General features: G+C 39.5%; 2 protein-coding genes across 2 annotated transcripts in view; both read right to left on the reverse strand.

Moving 5' to 3' along the window:
* Nucleotides 1–2,543: 2,543 nt before the first annotated feature.
* On the reverse strand, nt 2,544–10,288 carry CAVIN4 (caveolae associated protein 4; the record flags this gene model as incomplete). The annotated part of the gene is made up of 2 exons (XM_079790640.1): nt 9,551–10,288; nt 2,544–3,230 (listed from the first exon to the last, which is right to left on the reverse strand). The coding sequence occupies exons 1-2, from the start codon at nt 9,956–9,958 to the stop codon at nt 2,544–2,546; spliced, it is 1,095 nt and encodes a 364-aa protein (XP_079646766.1). The 5' UTR covers nt 9,959–10,288.
* A 188-nt stretch (nt 10,289–10,476) lies between these two features.
* Nucleotides 10,477–20,281, reverse strand: part of TMEFF1 (transmembrane protein with EGF like and two follistatin like domains 1) — a 77,129-nt gene continuing 67,324 nt past the window's right edge. The window contains exons 8-10 of the mRNA XM_079790639.1: nt 19,732–19,855; nt 15,555–15,713; nt 10,477–11,559 (exon numbers count right to left, since the gene is read on the reverse strand). Of these exons, the coding sequence (XP_079646765.1) occupies nt 11,475–11,559; nt 15,555–15,713; nt 19,732–19,855 (368 nt within the window). The 3' untranslated portion in view covers nt 10,477–11,474. The remainder of the gene's footprint in view (nt 11,560–15,554; nt 15,714–19,731; nt 19,856–20,281) is intronic.

Raw genomic sequence — 20,281 nt, forward strand, 5'->3', positions numbered from 1 at the left:
AGCCCTGGACCATCCCGTGCAGGGGAGAGGGTGGCACTTCCCTACTCCAGCCGTCCATTCTGTGGAAGAGCTTAGCTTGAAAGGGGCTCCATGCCCTCGGGACCCATGGATGTTGCATTGTCCTGCCTCACACACAAAGAAAGGGGGTAAATCCTGCTAGTGGTTTTATTTGAATAAATTGTTTAAAAGCTGACATGTATAATCTCAAAAACAGAGAAGAGTAAAGTGAGCAGAAAATCTGTTGTGTTGTCTTTTATAGTAAAGAACGCTGACCAGCCTATTCCTTGCATTAAGTGGGAATGTGTGATTTTGCAGCCCATTATAAATAGCCATTCTTTACATCAACAGGGGAAAGAAAAGAAGTAAATATCATGAATGCAGAAATGAGGAATATCCTAAATATGTGGAGCAATTCAAGAGACAGAGTGACATGGAGGGTAAAATCCTAGTTCAAGAACGCAGGACCAGATCACAATGATCTCTAAGGACACGAAATTGTTTGAGTGTTTCTGAGTTTGCACAACGTCTACCGTGATGAAGAGCTGACCATGTTATAACTCCTTCGGCATCAAAATTCAAATATGTCTATATGGGAAATGTTCCATAACATGTCAAGTCTGTTTATACAGTGGGTCAGTAAGCACACAGATGTTACAAAGACTCCTCAAAAAGGTATATTTGCTGAAAAGTGTTTTAGCCCAAAAGAGATTTAGTCTGCATAGGGCTAGAAAGAAAGAAAAAAGCTTATGTTTACATTCTTCTTAAGCTAGAAACATATCTATTATAAGAAAGGTTGTTATATCAAATTCACACCGTGCTGTTTGCATTCATTACTAGTAACAATATTTACAAATAGGACACTGACATCAAACTTAGTAAAATGTCTTTTTTAAAATTCAAATTTATTATGGTTTTAAGGAAATATGTGATTAGGCATCCAAGCTCTCTTTAAATAACATTTTTTAAATTATCCATTGTACTGTTCAACATTGTATAGACTTTAGTTTTCAATATAAAAAGATGAACAATGTATGATTTTATGTGTTCATGCAGATTGAAGAAGAAATGATGCTGAATCAAACTCCCAAACCCAAATATCTGGGGTAACTGAGTCAAATGTCTTAAAGTTGGTTTATCCTGTGTTTGTTTATGATGTGTGTATATTGATTACAATTACTACACGAGCATCCAAAACTGACCTGAAAGCTGATTGTTATCCAAACTCTTCAAGTTCAACAATTCCATCATATCATTCTTATCATAAAATCAGATATTTAAATATTACCAGAAGTGCAGAACCAGTATGACCCTGTCTATCTTTCTTTAGTAATAATGTCTACTTCTGGATTGGCTAGGTCTAAAGCTAAGAGTGGAATCTGGCTTCCTCCCAGAGCAGCTAAAATGAACCCCGATGAATACTGTTTTGGACAGACACACCCTGAGGGCTTCACTCTGTAAAGCAGAAATATCTGAGGTTGATTCCAAACCCCACCCTACCAGGGCTGACTTTGTACACAGCCACAGTCTTACGCTGCACACTCCTCAAACGAATGTTGCCATAGTCCACCACAGATCTAAATAAAAAGAAAATTAGAAAAAGACTTTTCAAGAAAACTCTTAAGATCCAACTCAACCCCAAGGTTTCATTTTAGTCTTTGATTAAAAAAAAAAAAAAAAGATGTCACATAAGCATTTATTTTCATTCCTGATTCTGTGAAAAGACTTGAAGACCAACTTTAGTGTCTGTCCAACCTACGTCCTCACCACGTGGCTGGCAGGACTTTTTCAGGTGTAACTAGTCTGATTCTTTGTTTGAGAAATCAGTAGGGTTCGTTTCCTCTGGATGTGTTTCTTGTTCCCCCAGAATGCACAGTGTTTCCTTGGATCTTCACAACAGTGCTCTGAGATGGGCAGGACAGGCCTACCCCCTCCAATTTACTGATAAGCTTATGAGCAGGCGACATGCCAAGCGCTCACTGTAAGAACAGCTGTGACCCAGAACCAAATGCTCAATCCAGAACTTCCACTTTTCGTGCAGAAGCATCAAAAAGACGTGTGATTACTAATTTACTAGCCAATCTATTGATTTGAACATGTGGATGACATAATCCCCTTGGAGGTTGGCCACCCCCTTAAATCTAGACCAAAATGGAGAGTTCACTTGCAAATCATGGCCACAAATCTGCCCTTCACTTGTCTTAAACTACTAAACACCTAACTGGCCCTCTCTAGGATAATATTTTCCTGGTGTGCAAGAGAAAGGAGCTTAAGAATCCACAGCTGCCATGAGAATGACATGAGAGGATGCTGCTAGAATCTTATAAGTCCGGGGGGGGGGGGGGGGGGAAAGAAGCCCCAAGGAAGTTACTAGGAAGTATATATAATATTTGTATTACCTTTAAGAGTTTAAACATAAGAAATAAAAATCATACCATTAATTGTTTCCTAAATGGCCTATAAAGGTTAAGTGACTATACTGCTTAAACTGGAACTGCATGATTAAGGACAGATGCCTCCACACTGAAAATATACTTAATTCCTCTCTATGAAGACTGCTTTAAATCTACCAAAAGAGATTCGTCATCCTCTACTCTCACCTGGGGCTTAAAAGTAACTCTTAACGGCTCAGGAGTCGGGATTTCCCCCCCTTCGCTGGGAGGAGGCACCACCCTGGCCTCCTCGTGGTCTGTTTCACTGAGCTCATTGCCGTAGAGCTCACTGATGGGGCCCAGAGACTGGCTCCCGGCAATGATGTCCACGCCCATCTCCTTGACCTCTCCTGGACCTTCGGCCACCGTTCCTCCTTTAGCTTTCCGAAGGCCACGCATCTTAAACGTGTCCTTCGAGGGAGCTGCATTAGAAATAGATTGCTTAAATCTTTCCCCTGACTGTTTCAGCCTCTCTCCTGACTGCCTCAACCTCTCTCCTGACTGCCTTAGCCTCTCTCTCCTCTCCGGGGTCACTATTCTAGTTCGCATTCTGTTGACTTTCTTGTCAAAATTCTGCCGCGTCTTCTGCATGTTTTCTTTGGAAAATGCCTTTTTGAAATTATCAATGCGCTCCTTGCCTGACTTTCTAAGCCTCGTGGATCTGCTTTCTTCAACGTAATATTCTTCATCCGAAGACAGATCTATTGGGGGATCAAAGACATCTTCATCGTCCTCCTCTTGATTCTCAGTTATGTTTTTGTCTTTAACAATAGACAGGGATGTTGGACACCGAATATCCTCCTGAAGGAAAAAGAAAGCATGTTAGAGACCGGTTCTTACCTTATGCTATGCCTTTAAATCTCTTCCATAGGCTGTTTATCCTCTGCCCACTTCTCCTTTTAAAAAATGTTTCTAATGATGTTTAGAGAGAGAGGAAAGGAGAGGGATAGAGAGATAGAAACATCCATGAGATGAGAGAGCAATATCATCGACCAGCTGCCTCTTGCACATCCCCTACCGGGGATCAAGCCCACATCCCAGGTATGTACCCTGACCGGGAATCAAGCCAGTGACCTATTGGTTCCTGGGTTAATACTCAACTGGTGAGCCACACTGGCCGGGCTGCCTACTCCTTAAATGTTGGTATTTCTCCAGGTTACTCTCTCCTTAGCCCTTTTTCCTTCTTCATCTCCCATGCTCACCCTGAGCAACCTTATCCAAGCCTCTGCCTTAAGATCCAATTGTAAGCAAATTCACAAATATTTTCACCTTTCCCTTTCTCCTAAGATGAAGACACATTCTTAAATAATGGACAGACCCCTCCACCTGGTAGCACGAGTATCTCAAACTTAACTCATCATCCTCTCCACAGCTACTTCCCTTCCTGAACTCTCAGCACCAATACCCATCCAGGTGCCACTCAGCTAGAAACCTCAGAGTCATCATCCCAAATATTTTCTCTCCTTCCCATCCCATATCTAACTGCTCACCAAGTACCGTCAATAATACTGCTTAGTAACTTACCTGTTCCCTCCTCCTTCTTCCTTGCCTCTACCAAGGTTTTAATTCAGGTTCTTGTCACCCGAGGCCTGAATCTGTGTAATACTTCTACCTCCAAAACATCACCTAAGCATTTCCTGAGAAATATGTCTAAAGCATAGCTCTGATCACATCCTTTTTCTACTTTAAAACTTTTGGGAGCTCATCAATATTCAAATTATAGTGTTCAAACTCTTTAGTATGACGAGAAGGCTCTTCAGTTTGAGCTAAGCCACGTTCCCCCAGTCCAGCAACACACAGCCACTCCCAGTTCCTCCAACACGTAATGCAAACATTGTATAGGTGGGTCTTGCTTTCTTAAACTCCCCTTCACCTCTGTTCAACTTTGTAAAAAATCTCTCTCTTCAAGAATGGGTTCAAATGTCCCCAACTTCCCCAAGAGGCTAATTGTCTCCAATTTACATCAAAATGACAAGTGCATACCTCTATTTACAGCATTTATCACAGTCTGAATTGGATTGGAACCCTGCTTATTTATAAATGTCTCCTGGAGGCTTTCACTTAATGAAAAGTGCATGAAGACAAAGATGTGTCTTATGTTTTATGCCCAGTATGACTGTTGGGTTAAATAAGAGGCCATATCTTCATCCAACAAATGGTAACTAAGCACCTACCATGCACAGTCAATGCTCTAGGAACTGAGAACCACCTCCTGTGAGGAAAACAGAGTAGAAGAGCTTATAGTTTCAGAGAGAGATAAACAAGTTAAATGTAAAGTATGTTGGATGGTGGTAAGTGCTAAGAGGTGAAAAATAAAACAGGGAAATGGGGGGGGGGGGGGGAGGGGGAGAATTCAGTGACTAGGAAGGATGCTCGGAAAGGCCTCACTAATAAGGTGACATTCTAGCCTAGACCTACAGGTAATGGGTATACCCGCGAGGGAAGGAGAAACAGCAAGGTGGACGAAGAGGTTGGAGCAAAGTGATCAGGGGGCAGGCAACAAAAGGAGGAGAGAGGGCAAGAGAGGGAACAGGAGGGCTAGATCATGTAGGGCTCTGTACCCAGTATTTTGAGTGTGAGAGGAAGCCTTTGAGAGTTCTGAGGAGAGAAGTGCCATGATTTGACCCATGTTGTAAAAGGATCACTCTGTTGAAAATAGGCTATGGGGGCAAGATAAGAAGCAGGGAGAACTGTTGGAGACCACTGAGATAAGTCCGGTGAGAGTGGATCAGGGTGTTGGCAGAGGTGGTGGTGAGAAGTGGTCTGATTCCACTTTGAACATAGAAGCCAACAGGATTTGCTGGTAGGTTTGGATGTGAGTGTTAAAGAGCACTATCATTTGGTGACCACAAATGATAATTTTCAAGTACGTATTCTAAGCAATTGAAGGACAAATTTTTCCTTCCTCCACAGACAGCAGGAAGAAGAAACCGGAAGGGAAGGATGAGATCTACATGTGATGACTCTGAAATGCCTCCTGGAAATCTAAGCAGAGATGTTGAGTAGGCAGCTGAGTATGTAAGTTTGGATTTTAAAAGGGAGGTCTGGACTAGAGATAAACATTTTGGAGTCACTAACATAAGGATTAAATTAGAAATCATGAGATTAGATTAAAGCAATCACGAAGACATTGAGTGAATGAGTCTACATTCTATTATTCAAACTCCTTGGGGCCAAGGTGTGTTTCAGAATTCAGAATATTTCAGATTTGGGAAAAAATAATATAACATTCCCAGTGAGATCTTGGGAAGAAGCATTTTTGTGGAAAAAAATATGAATATTCACTCTAAGGTGGGCTAAAGACTATAAACAGCCTCATGCTATCTCAGGTCAGATTTTGTCATCGACCGAGTTGGGTCAAGTAAGGTCTTGCTGCCAAATAAGTTATTAAATAATATAGGTTTTGGTGTTATAGATAAATGGATTTCGGATCTGTAGGTAAGAAGAGATGAGAAAACCAAAAGGAGAAAGATCAGCCAGTGAAGCAGGAAGAAATCCAAGAGAGAGCAGCAGCCCTACCCCTACCTCCCAGAAGCTAAGGGAAAAGAAGTTTCAAGAAGAGAAAGAGGGAGGGGCTAACTACGAAATGTGTCCAAGGAGAATGAGAATTAGATTTGGGAACACAGACACTGGTGACCTTACCAGCCCAGAAACACAGCTGATAAAGGAACCCAACTATTGAGGGATTATTTCTAAAACTAAACAGGGAAAACTTTGAAGATCACGAGACTTTTAACTGAACCCCCGAGTTAAAATTCCCTAATGAAGACTGTGCTCCTACTTGATATCCAGAGTAAACCTGTTCAAAAGAAAATGAATAAAATGTAAGAAACACATTGACATATATTCCAAAATCTACCAGACTGATGGTGAAGAAGAATCCCTGGAACCTTATTTCTTTGGATACGTATTTAAAATTAAAATCTTTTTGACTATAGGACTAGAGAGTCTAGGAGCTTTTAAAAGAAAAAGGGCAGGGTGGGCGTCTCATAGCTCTCTGATGAATCAGAAGCAGCGAGATTATTCCTCTTTTCCTGACACCTGTTGCAGGGAGTAGCTTCAGCAACACCAAGTGGGTGGATATGGCCTGAGAAGGTATAATTAGATAAAGAAAGAGCCAAAAAATAATTACTGCTTGGTAGGGGAAAAATCCATCTCAATCCTGCTGTGAAATCAGATATAACTCAGAAATCAAATATAACTCAGAAATCAGATAGGGCTCAGAACTCACATATCCTTCTTCAATTACACAACAAATTATACAAAAGCAGACTTAACAGAAAACAGAGATAGAGTCAGGGACAGTACTTGTTATATGAATCCATTTGTTGTAAAACCCATGAGTCAGAGATACATGAGTCAGTAGTGAACACAGTGTAATAATAATTGAAGATTATGGGGTTGAATTATAATTGATTTCCAAATATGATTATTACATACTTTTTATGTAAAAGTCCAAGTTTTAAAAAAAAAGATGTATTTTATAACAAAATGAGTACTTTGGGTCAGACTTGAATATTATAGTAATATAGCTAGGGGAATTTGGAATATATAGAAGTCTGGGATTTACCATTAGGGAATGGCAAAGATCTCACTCGGTGACCACAGGCCTGTGCTTAGTAAGCAAAATTGTTAGAAGATATGCTAAGACTCCTGTTTTGTATGATCAAAAGGTCATCAAAATGAAAGTATGTTCAAAAAAATGATAATTGTATGAGAAATAGATAATTTTTTGTAATGCCAATGTCCAGGATTGGGTGAAAGCTCAGCCACACACAACTGTGGGAGATAAAATACCAATAAGGGTTGCCACCAAAAGATATATTGAGGGAAAACTTTAAGAGGAAGGACCCGAATGGAAATGCACATATCCTATAGCTCAATTAGCTTCAAGTTAATTTTAGTAGAAGGAGCATTCTCAATATAATTTAGTAGAAGGAGCATTCTTACTTACACATATGAACTATGAGAATGAATGACAAGAACTTTAAAAATAATCATGTGAATATTGTATCGTGTTCTAACATCTAATGAATCACCAAATTGAGTTCTATATCCACTGTTATTTGCCTTTGTCTTTTCTCTACCATTATAGGTGACTGCTTATTAACTAACTGCTGCTTACTCCGAAAACTTAATTTCACGAATCTTCACAGCACTCTATCTTACAAGGGAAGGTATCTGACCTAACTAGTGCCTCTCAGTGATTTTTTTCATACTATCTTCTATTCATTCAAGTAACCATAGGGGCTCAAAAAGAGGGGGGGAAATAGGTTACAGGGAATAAATGGTGAATAAATACAGAAACATCCTAACTTAAAAAAAAAAAAAGAATTATGTCAATAGACAAACAGGAGTCCATTAGAACTTTTCAGAAACTTCTGTGCTCTAGCCTCTGTATAGCTTGACTGGCACCTGCTCCATTATTGGCACAAAGGTTCTCAGGACAAATGCTGGACACTAAGAATGTTTGCTGGCGTGCGACCCAAGCAAGCGGAGGGTGATGTGTACCCGTTACTGCTAATGCCCTTGGAGAGTGAATTGAAGAACAGATACCACATTCTCCAATACCAAATCTAGATCCCCATTACATACACTACCATTGGAACTGGGCTCTGAAGCTAAGGTGACTAATTTTTGTCAGGTTTTTAAGTCTGGAGAACTTCCAGGGATCTGGAAGGAAAGGGAAATGATATAGTCCAAACTATCTAACTTTGAAATAAGCAACACTTCTCCTCTCCTCCCTATTCTTCTTCCTAAATAACCAACAGATTCAAAATACCGCTGTGTAACTTTATCAGTCAAGAGAGGGCTATGGAGAATTGACTAATGTGTACAGAATGCTGTGGGAGGTTATGGCCCACATCCCTAGTATCTTACAATTATCTGCCTACATAATCCAACTGCCCTCCTATTTCATTCTGTTTTCATTCTTCTAGGGTTTTTTTTCCCCCTAAGCATATGGGCATCCATTTTAAAAACGCAGTAATGATAATAATGTATACATGCACCGTTGAATATATTACTGATTTTATACTTAGAACAAAATCTTTGACAATAATTTTTTGGGCCAAAAGATTTATGAATTTTTAAAATTCTTAATATGTACTAGCAAAACTACCCTACAGGAATGTTGTGCCAATTAATTACCCTACCAGCAGAAGAGTGAGGTGCTTGTTTTTTTCTACCCTTAAACTCTAAATATGTTGTTTTGGTAACTGCAAAAAAGTAGGTGAAAGAAGAATCCTGCTCCTTTATTTTGTCTTTTGTAAACTGTCTGATAATGATTTTCCCATTTTTCTACCATGAGAGGAAAGTTCAACTTTTTCTTTTTGATTTGTAAGAGTTTTAAACTATATTATAGATAGTATGCATTTGCCACGATTATGGTCCTAGTTAAAAAATATGAGTTCAACTCTACTACAATATAGGAACGTAGCTCAATATGCGATGCCACACAAAAACTATTGTATCAGCTAAGTAAAAAGACTTTGTAATTAAATATAAGGAATCACTTCTGTGACTCCGACATTTGTATACCTACAGTAACAATAACAAAAATAAGAACAATTGCCTGGTTCATTGCAAAATACAGTTTCTTATTATTGTAACTCGTGTGTAAAAATTCCAATAGATTATATTCTGCAAAGCTTACATTGTACTGCTTAGGGTCTTCCTGGATCTCCATAATAAGAAAAACAAAACAAACCACATTGTGGGGCTACTGGTCCTCAGCTTCTTTCTGATATAGAATGTTTTATACCAGAGGCCTCTTAGGGCTCTTCCAGTTCGAATGTTCTAAAGCCTATGTGAGGGCATCACGCTAAGATGGCCTGTGTGCTGAAAGAGCTTTCCCAATATTAAGTTTCAAAGGCAAGAAATAGCCTCAGCTACAGCCCACAGTTCATATTACACGAAATGGTTGAGAGGCTCAAAATACTGATCTGATAGTACGTTCGTTCACTTAAAAGTGGTTTGATCCTGAGACATATGCTGATAGAGAATTCTACTACATGCATATATACAATAGCTCCGAGGCAATGTTCTGCTGGGACTTGTTGGCAGTGAAAGCAGGCGAGGGGTTGCAGTAGTAAGCAAGGTAAACCCAAGCGCAAGCTTACCTGGAATATCACCACCCGGAATTTGTTTTTCTTCATTATCTCCTCTTGCTTCGTTTCCACTTTCGTCACGTGGACTTGCTGCTTCTCCACCCGGGCCTTCACGTCCTTAATGTGAGCGCTGACCTTCCGGGTTTTCTCAAACAACTTGTTAATGACATAGCCTGTGTTGCTGTGTGACTGCGAAAGCTTCAGCAGGTCGATCTGGACGGACTTGATGGAGTTTCCCATCACCCGGTGCCGCTCTTCGATTCTCTTCTGGCTCGCCTGCACTCTGTCCACGATGGTGGCCACTTTGTCCAGCACCGTCACGATGGTGAGGGCCGCGTCTTGGTCTTCATCTTCGGCCATGCCCGACAGGCGGTTCTGGTGGATCTTCTCAGCATTTGAAGCAGACCCATTATGTTCCATTTTACTTATTTCTCAGCTCCGGAGGGCCTCCCACCACCAATTCTGGCACTTGGAGCAAACAGCTTGATAACAGGCAACGGGGCTGTTTAAAGGGTTGGAAGCCGCACCCCTGGAGACTGGTCAAGTATTTATAACTACAAATGCCCATACGTGACGGTTCTGCAATATGAGCCCTTGCAGAGCACTGGGGACTGTTCCAAACATGCTTACGGACTGACTAAGGGACTCAAATAAGACTGCGTGGATAGAGGAGAAAAGCTTTTTTCAAAAAAGCTCGCTGAAGCCACCATGTTGCTAATATTAAGCCTAGAAGCCAAATGACCAAAAAAGCGAACTCCAAATGTTGGGTGAGACTTTTGCCTTTTGATCATTTCCAGCAGCATTTGTAAAAGCAAAGGGGAATTTTGGGCAAAAATCTGCTTTTTTCTATTCATTTCACTGACATATCAAAGAATCTAGTAAATAAACACACCAAAACAAAGGCCATATAGTGAAAACACTATATTATGACATGCTTTTCCAAATCAAATATTAAAATTAATATTCCATTTTGAACATCTTAAATTCTACATGCATACTTCTGAATATCTAAACTACACATTAAACAGCTGAATACATTCTACTCGCACTTCAGATCTTGAAACACCAACAATCTATTATTATAGCTATTACTACAGGACAAATTTGGATAGAGGTCTTAGGTAATTTTTAAGCTCACTTTAAGAGCACCAATCATTAATCATTTTTTGCATTTTATTCACAAACACTGATACAATTATTTATGTTAAAACAAATCTTTTCTTTAAAAGTTAATGTGTATTAAAGTAGTTTAACTGAGAGGGTAGGCTTTATTCCGGTCTGTTGGTTAAACAGACTGTTTTCACAATGTCTAAATCTACTTCCCAGTGATCTGTCCCATCATTGTTCCCAGATACTTTTTTGAGTTACCAGAATTATTTTTTCAAAGAAAGGAATAATCAAATTCCAGTCCATACATCTTATAAATATTTTACACCTAAACACACACGGCTTGTTACAGTTCATGCGATAGGCAGTGTCTAGAAAAACAGTTACTAAATCCCAAAACATTTAAATGTCTATTTAAACACAGTGTCTTCTAAAATTTGTTTTGTAAGAAAAGTAATCTGTAAACATCTTTACCTTTAGTTCATGCTTAGTCATTTGCTGTGGTCATTGTGGAAGAAGTGGGTATGACTTTACAACCATTTGTGAAGTGGTCCACCTTTGCAAAAATATTACATTCCATGGGTAAAGAACAAGTCTTAGAATTACCATGTGGTACAAATTTATGAAATCAATTTCTGTATTTAAAAACATAAAACAAAGACTACTAAACAGTCCAAAACTGTTGTAGCTGAATATTCTAAATACGAGCCAACTGTACTACACTAAAAATGTCCAAAAATAAGGCCTCTGAAATAAATATTTCCATTCTTTAAAAAAAGACATAATAAATGTACATCACATGGTCAGTGTACATATAAAAGCCATCGTTTTAAACCATCCTGGATGACGTATCTGAAGTAAAATGACCTAGGTTTTGCTTCTGTCGTCGTCCTCTATTGTTTTTAGGGCATTTTCTGTTGAGTTAAAAAAAGAAAAAGAAAAATGTCATTTTGTTTAGGATATTCAAATGTTTCCAAAGTAATGCACATTTCACACATAAAAATGTATTGCATGCCCTCCCACGGAAGGGAAGCAGGACGCTAGTTGGTACAAGACAAGATGAGGACCCAACATGTCAGACTGCTATCTTCCCGATAAAAGTGGGGAGATGGAGGGTTAGATATAAGATGCAGGTCCGGACATGCGCAAAATTCATTTCCAGGGTCTCTATTGCTGACTGGCACCCCCAAGAGGAATCCCGCCCTTCCTCTGGCCGGGTAACCCCCCCCTACCCCCACCCCACCAGAAACTGATAACATATATTTTCCCTGAAAGTAATTCTATTTTCCCTGAACATTGACACCCCCAAGATGATAAGAATAGCTTAGATGAAGGGAGAAATCAGGAATATGCTTTTTCAACCTCCGATAGGAATACACAGGAAATGCCTAGAGATTTTAGGCAATGACTGCAAGTCGTTCCACCACCCTGCTTGGGCAAGCCACAGAACCCAATAAAGTACAGCCATGCGTGGGTAAGGGGAATTCCTGGACTCCGCTCTTATTTTATCGTACGTGTTTCTCCCTGTGGTATAAATCTCATTGTGCTGTAACTGTGTTTGTTCCTTTCCACAGAATGCAAACATATGAGCTCTTATTGTGTCTGCACAAAGCATTGTGCTACACAATGTGGGATACAGGGACTGGGATGAGTTCTGGTAATGTTGAGCTTGAGCTCTGCTAAAAACTAGCTGTGCAACCTTCTTTTCCTATACGTAAAATTTTAAGAGTTCGACTAACTTCTAAAATCTCTGCCAGCAAGGAATTTATTATCTAGCCCTGGCTGGGTGGCTCAGTTGGTTGGAGCATTATCCTGTACACCAAAAGGTTGCAGGTTTGATGCCTCGTCAGGACACACACCCAGGTTACAGGTTTGATTCCCGGTCAGGGCACATAAGGGAAGCAAGCGATCTCTTTTCTCTCTCTCTCTCTCTCTCTCTCTCTCTCTCTCTCTCTCTCTCTCTCTCTCTCTCTCATCAATTAAAAAAATCATGTCCTTGGATGAGGATACAAAAAAAATTTTAAGTAATTTATAATCGAATGGAAAGAAAGTCTTGCATAATGAGTACTCCAAAATTTCCATATTTTTAGTCAATTTCAAAGAGCAATGCATTGCCTTGTTTTAAAAGCCTTGGTGGTAACAATCCAATTTATATATTGTTTTTCACAAATGTTATCTCACGAATCTTCATAAAAACACTTTGAGATACTGCTGGAATCATCGCTATTTCCTAAATGGGGAAACTGGTTGAGGAGTCAAGCGACCCCTCTTTTAATTGTCACTAATTCACTATGATCTGGAAAAGTTCCAATTCCCTGAGGCCATGGCTTTTTCATCTATAAATTAAGGGGGTTTGTCTAGGATGATGTCCAAGGTCCCTGCCAATCAGTCATTCTATGAGTCAAAAAGCAAGAAAATAGATTCCAAGCATAAAAGAAAACAATGTTACTCATGCAGTCTTGATGAGTGGGTCCGCAGGAACATCCTTTTAAAGGAAGATTCCTTGCATGTAACAGCCACCATGGGATAAGTGAACAGCTGCCCATAATGGACTGCGTGGGAGAGGCAGTCCCTAAAAATTCAAAGGAGACAAGTCCAAGTAATATATATATGGCTAATATGCAAAGTGTCCCCTCATGAGTTTGACCAGGAGTTCAATAGCTCGCTACGATGTGCGCTGACCACCAGGGAGTGCCGTGGACCTTGGCAGGCAACCAGCAGCAGCAGGGCGCTGAGGGAGCAAGGGAAGGCGGAGGCAGGGAGGTGGGGAGGAGGGGAACCTGATTGGCCCTTAATGCCGGCCCAGGCCTAGGGACCCTACCCGTGCACAAATTTTGTGCACCGGGCCTCTAGTTATAATTATAATATTCTAAATCCAAGGGAGCAAGACATTCTAGGAGAGAAAATACTACAATAAAAAGACAGGCCTCAAGGACAGACTTATAATAAATCAACGAGATGACCCTTTCTTTGGTATGGAGACCCGTGGGTGGTAAAGATACGGTAACACAGTTAAATATATACTGTGAGGGCAGCAAATGGGTCTGTGGTATAAACTGGAGGGTATGAACTTGAAAACTACAAGCCAGATAATTTAATACAGTAGCTGAGGATTACAGCGCTCAGAGCTGGATAAAAGGCTGGATTAGGATTTGTACACGGGCTTAATGTCCTCTCTGATCTTGGGTGAGATACTTCCCGTCCCAGGGCGGCAGTTTCCTCGTTTCTCTAGAACGAAGGGGTTGAACTAAAGTTGCTTCCCGCCGACTCTGACATCCTTTGATCTTCTTCAAGATGGCACTGTCACTGGGCTTCAAAATCTTCCCTTACCTCCACCTTAATTACTTCTTTCACCTTCCAAACCATTTACTACTCCGTTAGTCCTTTACTCTAATAATGTCCTAAATGGTCGTCCCTGACCTCACATTTTCTCTCCTCCACTGAATTTTGCAGATGACATTCAAATTAATGCTCTGAAAAAAAAAATGTTTTATACCAAATCCCCCCCCCCCCCCGCCTTTCAAAACCCTGAAAATGAAGTTGGAACCTTGCTCCCATGATGTTCACACTTAGCAAATATGATTCCCGAGATGGTTCCGTGGAAAGGGGAATGGTTTGGGGCCTGGGCGGCACTCCATCCAGCCCAGGCCCTTCCACTTACTAGTGGGTGACCACAGACAAATACCTTAACCTCGGAGAGCCTATTTTAAGTGGCCACAGGCAGGCCTGCTGTTGCCTGTCCTTTTTTTTTTTTTTTTCTTCCTATCTTCTCTCTCTGTAGTCATTACTTTTTATATCATTATGTCCCTACTTTCATCTACTGCCCAATTTTATACTCAGTCGTCTTGCCAAAGGGCAGATCATCTGTTCTACAGAATAAAATCCACTGACTTTAGTGCCTGAATTTCATGAAAAATATCTATTACTCAGAGAACACTTTTTTTTATTATCATTTCTAGATTTATCATTCCAGCTCCAGATGGCTGAGACTACTGAAGGTCTGGCTGCCATCCAGACCTTGGGTAGAGTCATAAATCCTCTCTGGCCTGCCAATCTCTGTACTTGATATGCTCCACGCCCCTGCCCAGAATAAGGCAGAAATGTTTATGAAACTTCTGAGCCAAACCTTAAAGGAGGTAAGGAAAGGGCAAGCAAGACAAGACACGAGACTGGGAAACATACACACAATATGAACCTGATTTGCTTTGACTTTTCTCAAGTCCAGGTCAGTTCTGACTTAGATATTTCAGCTCAGCGTGGGAAACACCCATTTTATGCTAACTGCAGTCCAAGTAGTCCTTTCATGTGCGGCTTAGTTATGATAAGTTCCAATGGTTTTAGTTGTACTATAGAATTTTAAAGTTTAGTAGTCATGACTGTATTCCAGAAAATGGAAGTAGTGTTAAGATAATGATATAAGAAAAAAAGCAGTTTTCTTTAACCTCTGGTTTCTTCCTTTCCTGTTATATTCACTACGAATAAAGTATATATTCTTAGGACATAAAACACCTTGCGGGTCAGCAGGGCTTGAAGACTTTCGGCATGGCTCTTCTGTGCGTGTGCGGACCGTTCCAAAGAGGCTGCTCCTACCGTTACTGTCCCCAAGTGCAGTGCTTAGAACCGACACACCGTTCTAAGATCCCTAAATTCCTTTATGCCATTGAATATCCTCATGCTCCCTCCACCTGCAGCTCAGATAGACCCAAAACCCTGAGAATGAGTTTCTGCCCATCTTCTAAAGAGGCAAGACAGGGAGAGGTCAGACCCACATGGGACCTTAGGATTTTTTTCCTAATAGACTGGTGGACTTAAAAGCCCCTATCATTTAGGGCGAGCTTCAAGGCTCTCCTTTAATTTAACAGCTACCCACCTCTAATTCTAAGTTGTTATCTCTTAGGTCATCACCTACCTTGTTATGCACATGACAATAGCTACTATAATGGCGATCTGCACAGCTCCGATAATTGCTGCGATGAGAACATGAGTGAGCTTTTGCCTGCTTGGCACTACGTAGAGAATACTAAAGTCTGTCTTTTCACAGTGCTGTCCAGTGTAACCAGATTCACATCTGAAAAGGCAGAAGGGAAGGAATTTCTATGAGAATTACAAATTTCAATAATTTTAGGTTTTAAAATTAAAAGGTACAAAAATGATATATTTTAACAGGCATAGAAAATCAGGCACCCTCCCACCACCTAAAAAAAAAAAAAGCCATTTGTGGATTTCCTTACACACTTTTTATTTATTTTTTTCCTTACACTCTTTTTAATATATCTATTTTACATGGTGCTTTCCCCCGCCCCTATCATTATATCACATTAATTTTTAAAGTTGCTAGTCTTTATTACCTTCATTCAAAAATAGATAAATAATATTTCATTCAGTGACTATAACAGAGCTAACTTATCTATTTCTGGTTCTAAGACATATCAGTTATTTTCCATTTTTCACAATTATAAATTAGGTATGGTGAACATCTTGGTTGAATGTATACTTTTGTATATTAGTGTTATTCCTTAGGCTAGATACTTAGAAATGGTATTATTGAATAAAGAGGTATAAACATTCACAGTTCTTTGAACATAGCACCAAATTATAGTCGAGACACTTTTCAGTGTACATAATATCATCACTTAAGATGCAGGCAGGAGATAAGTTATTAATAATGGAAATGAAGACAAGCAGTCGAGTAGTTGCTAATCTTAGAAATTATCTAATTCCAATTAAAAGTAAATAAAAAGGCAACAATATCGTGATGATAATAATATGACAGGAGGAAACATTTAAGATAGTTAACAGAAAATTTACAATGTTAGCTGACAGAAGTAAAATGCATGAATTAGGCAGCCTTCAGTTGGAAATGATTAATAAAACATCTGGAGTGTATAGACAGTGTATTTATTCATGTCCTCCCACACTTCATTACAAAAAATAAAAAGCTTTTTTAATAAAGCATTTATAACAACAAAGAAACCTGGGGACGGGGATGAAACAGGGGTGATGTGAGTCCACCAATCCCAACCCTGAGGTTCCTGCCAGAAGGTGTCACATTGGGCTCTAAGCTTCCTAGCAGACCAAAAAAAAAGGAACGTAGTAAGGTAGATATACAGACTATGGGATAGAATTGAGGGCACAGAAATGCACCCATACATCTACGGTCAACTGATGCCTGACAACGGTGCTAAGACAATTCAATGGGGAAAGCACAGTCTGTTCAACAAACGATGCTGGGACAACTGGACGACCACATACAAATAAATGAAGTTAGACCTCTTCTTCACAACATACACAAAAATTAACTCAAAATGGATCATAAACCTAAAACTAAGAGCTAAAACTGTAACACTCAGGGGGAAAAAAGAAGTACATCTTCATACCTTTAGATTAGGCAATGATTTCTTAGATATGACACCAACAGCACAAGCATCATCAACAACAAAAATGTTAAATTGAACTACATGAAAATTAAAATCTTCTGTGCATAAGGACACTATCAAGAAAGTGAAAAGATAGCCCGCAGAATGGGAGAAAATTTTTGCAAATTATATATCTGATAAGAGACTTACATCTAGAATATATAAAAAAACTATAACAAGTCCTTAACAAAAAATTGCAAAATGGGCAAAAGATCTGAAGACATTTCTCCAAATAAGATATACAAATGGAAAATAAACACATAAAAAGATAGTAACACCATTAGCCTTCAGAAAAATGTAAGACAAAACTACAATAAGATACCACTTCATATAATTAGAATGGCCAGGATAAAAAAATTCAGATACTAACAAAAGTTGGTGAGGATACTAACGAAAATGTAAAATAGTACAGCCCCTTTTGAAAATGGTCTAAAATTTCCTCAAAAAGTTATAAACATAGTTACCATTTGGCTCAGCAATTTCACTCGGCATTTGCCTGAGTGAAATTAGGTACATATATCCATATAAAACCTGCAAACAATTATTCAGGGCAGCATTATTCATAATAGCCAAAAAGTGGAAACAATCCAAATATTCATCAATCAGTAAGTGGATTCAAAAATGTGGTGTTATCCATTCAATGGAATTCATTCAGCCATAAAAAGGAACAAAGTACTGACACATGCTACAACATGGATGAACCTTAAAAACATGATGCTAAGTGAAAGAAACCAGTCACAGAAAACCACATATCATATGAGCCCACTTAAATGAAATGTCCAGACTAGATAAATCTAGAGAGACAAATAGATGAGTGGTTGCCTAAGGCTGAGGAGGATGGGAAACTTGGGAGTAATAGCTAAAGGGAATGGAGTTTCTTCTTGGGGTGATGAAATGTTCTAAAATTCATTGTGCGGATTGCAACACTCTGCAAATATACTAAAAAACCATTGACTTGTCCCCAAAAAGTGAAACAAAAGAAAGTGGTAAGATCACTGACACAGAATACAACCTCCACAAAATAAAATCAAAGCAGCTGTTCAAAAGAACCACAGTTGCTATTGTTACTAAATTCAAGGGAACTTTATCTCACTGGTCCTCATTAAGAGAGGGGCAACCCTCTGGTACAGAGGACACCATCCTCAGCAATGCAGCTGCAATAAATTCAATAATATGAGCAAGTCCCTTAGGAGTTTTTAAATAATCTTTCATGGTAAGCTAATGGCCAGAAGTCAAAGCTCAGTAAAATAAAAAGTTCCACAGGGAGCTATAACACCGTCCTAGATATGCAGCACTCTTGACAGTTAAGCTTAATCCAAAGATTAAAATCAGAATATAAAAAAGAATGTATAGGCCATTTATTGTTCAGGCAATCCTCCCTGGATACTATTTTCTGCAACTCACTTTGAGTTATACTCTCAAAATACCTTGAGTATTAACTTCTAGGTGATTACTTCTTCATCTTATATTCATTAAAGGCAGATCCAGGCTACGCTGCCCTCCATTCTTTCACCCCACATACCCTCCACAGTAATCCCATTCACTCCCATGGCCTCAAGTGCTGATTCATTCAATTAACATGTTTACTGAGCACCTGACATGTAGCAGGTACTGCAGCGGGCATTTGGGAAACATCAATGAGCAAAAGAAATAAAGATCCCTGGCCTGGTTACCCTCTAGCTGGGGAAGGGAGGGTCAATAAACATAATAAGTAAATTAAATGGTTATTTTAGAAGGTGATATGTACTACAGTAAGGTTTTGTTTGCTTGTTCTGTTTTGTTTTTGAAAGCAGGAGGAGAGGAGGAAAATGAAAGAGTCAGGAGAAAGGAGCTAGAGGAGTACAGAAACCAAGAGACCTGATTTCAAGTGGCCTCTTTTACTTCTTAGAGTCACTGGCTTGGAGACGGACAGAACAAAAGGAAAGTATACTATTTCTCCATGTTTTGATGTTTTTACAAAGAAAAGAACAAAGGATTCTGGTGAAACTTCAGGAGGCAGGAGTGAGCAGAATAACCCATCTCCCCACGTCTATGGAAACAGCGCCTGGCTAACTGGACCAACCTGAGGGAGGGGATGAGCTCCAGGCAGCAGCAATAAGAAGTGCTACTGGCAGACAGAACAGCAGAAAGCACTACCATAGGTTGAATATCAGAAAATCAGAGCTCTAATTTTGTCCCAACTCTATTTGTAACTTGCTGCTAACTGTGAACAAGCCACATAGTCTCTCTGGAATCAGACAGGTTTGCACGCTTTCCGTTTCCAGCTCTCCCATCACACCTGGTTCTGCATCCTCATCCCCTTATTTTTAGACATCTATTTTAGCACAGATTCTGAGTTACATGGTCTCTGTTCTTCACACATTCCTCAGTCCCTCAACCACCTTATGACAGATTGCCTAACAACCAAATAGTGTTGAAGTATGGCATACTTATTTTTATATGAAAATATATAACATTATATTCAAAAGGTTAAATCTCAAAATCCTAATACAACACTGTTTTGCATATCATCTGCCAACTTTTTTTTGAAATGACGCTTTTTAAAATATCTCCACTGCAAGTAAACAGTATTTTTTTGTAATAGCTCATCCACATTTCATTGCCTTGTATAGAGCAGTGACCACCGACGGGAAAAAATGTCTCATCTCTGACCTGGAGGTACCGACTTACCTACAAGAAGCCTTCTGAGTAGCATAGATGAATTCACACTTTCCATGGATGCAGTAACCATTGAGGTTTTCAGGGCAAGGCATGTGGTTTCCAATATAAACATCCTCTCTTTGATCACTAGCATCTTAAAAGAGCATAAACCAGGTCAATAAATAATGAAAAGCAAATTGAGAAATATGGACTTTTCAAGGGTTCTGAGACAATAAGTAAATTCACCCCTTGCTGGGTAATTTGGAAAGGAAATTTATCAAGTAGCGGGGTGGATAAGAATCAAGGTCACACAATGCCAGAAACACAGCAGGTAGACTGTTTAGACTCAAAGCATTTGGAAGTATTTGCAGGATGTGACCACTATGAGCTCCTGTTATTTAAAAACAATCTGCCAAAAAACACACACAAAAAAAAAAACACACGCACACAACTAAACATCTTTGTTAAAGACATAAATGTGACTTCTATGAGAAAGCTCATCTCTGTGACAGAGAGATGCTGTATATACCACTGGCTTTTGGAGAATCAACTTATTCTAATCATTTACCTGGGGGCTATG

Source organism: Cnephaeus nilssonii, assembly GCF_951640355.1.
Source record: "Cnephaeus nilssonii genome assembly, chromosome: 14".
Classification (NCBI taxonomy): Eukaryota; Metazoa; Chordata; class Mammalia; order Chiroptera; family Vespertilionidae; genus Cnephaeus; species Cnephaeus nilssonii.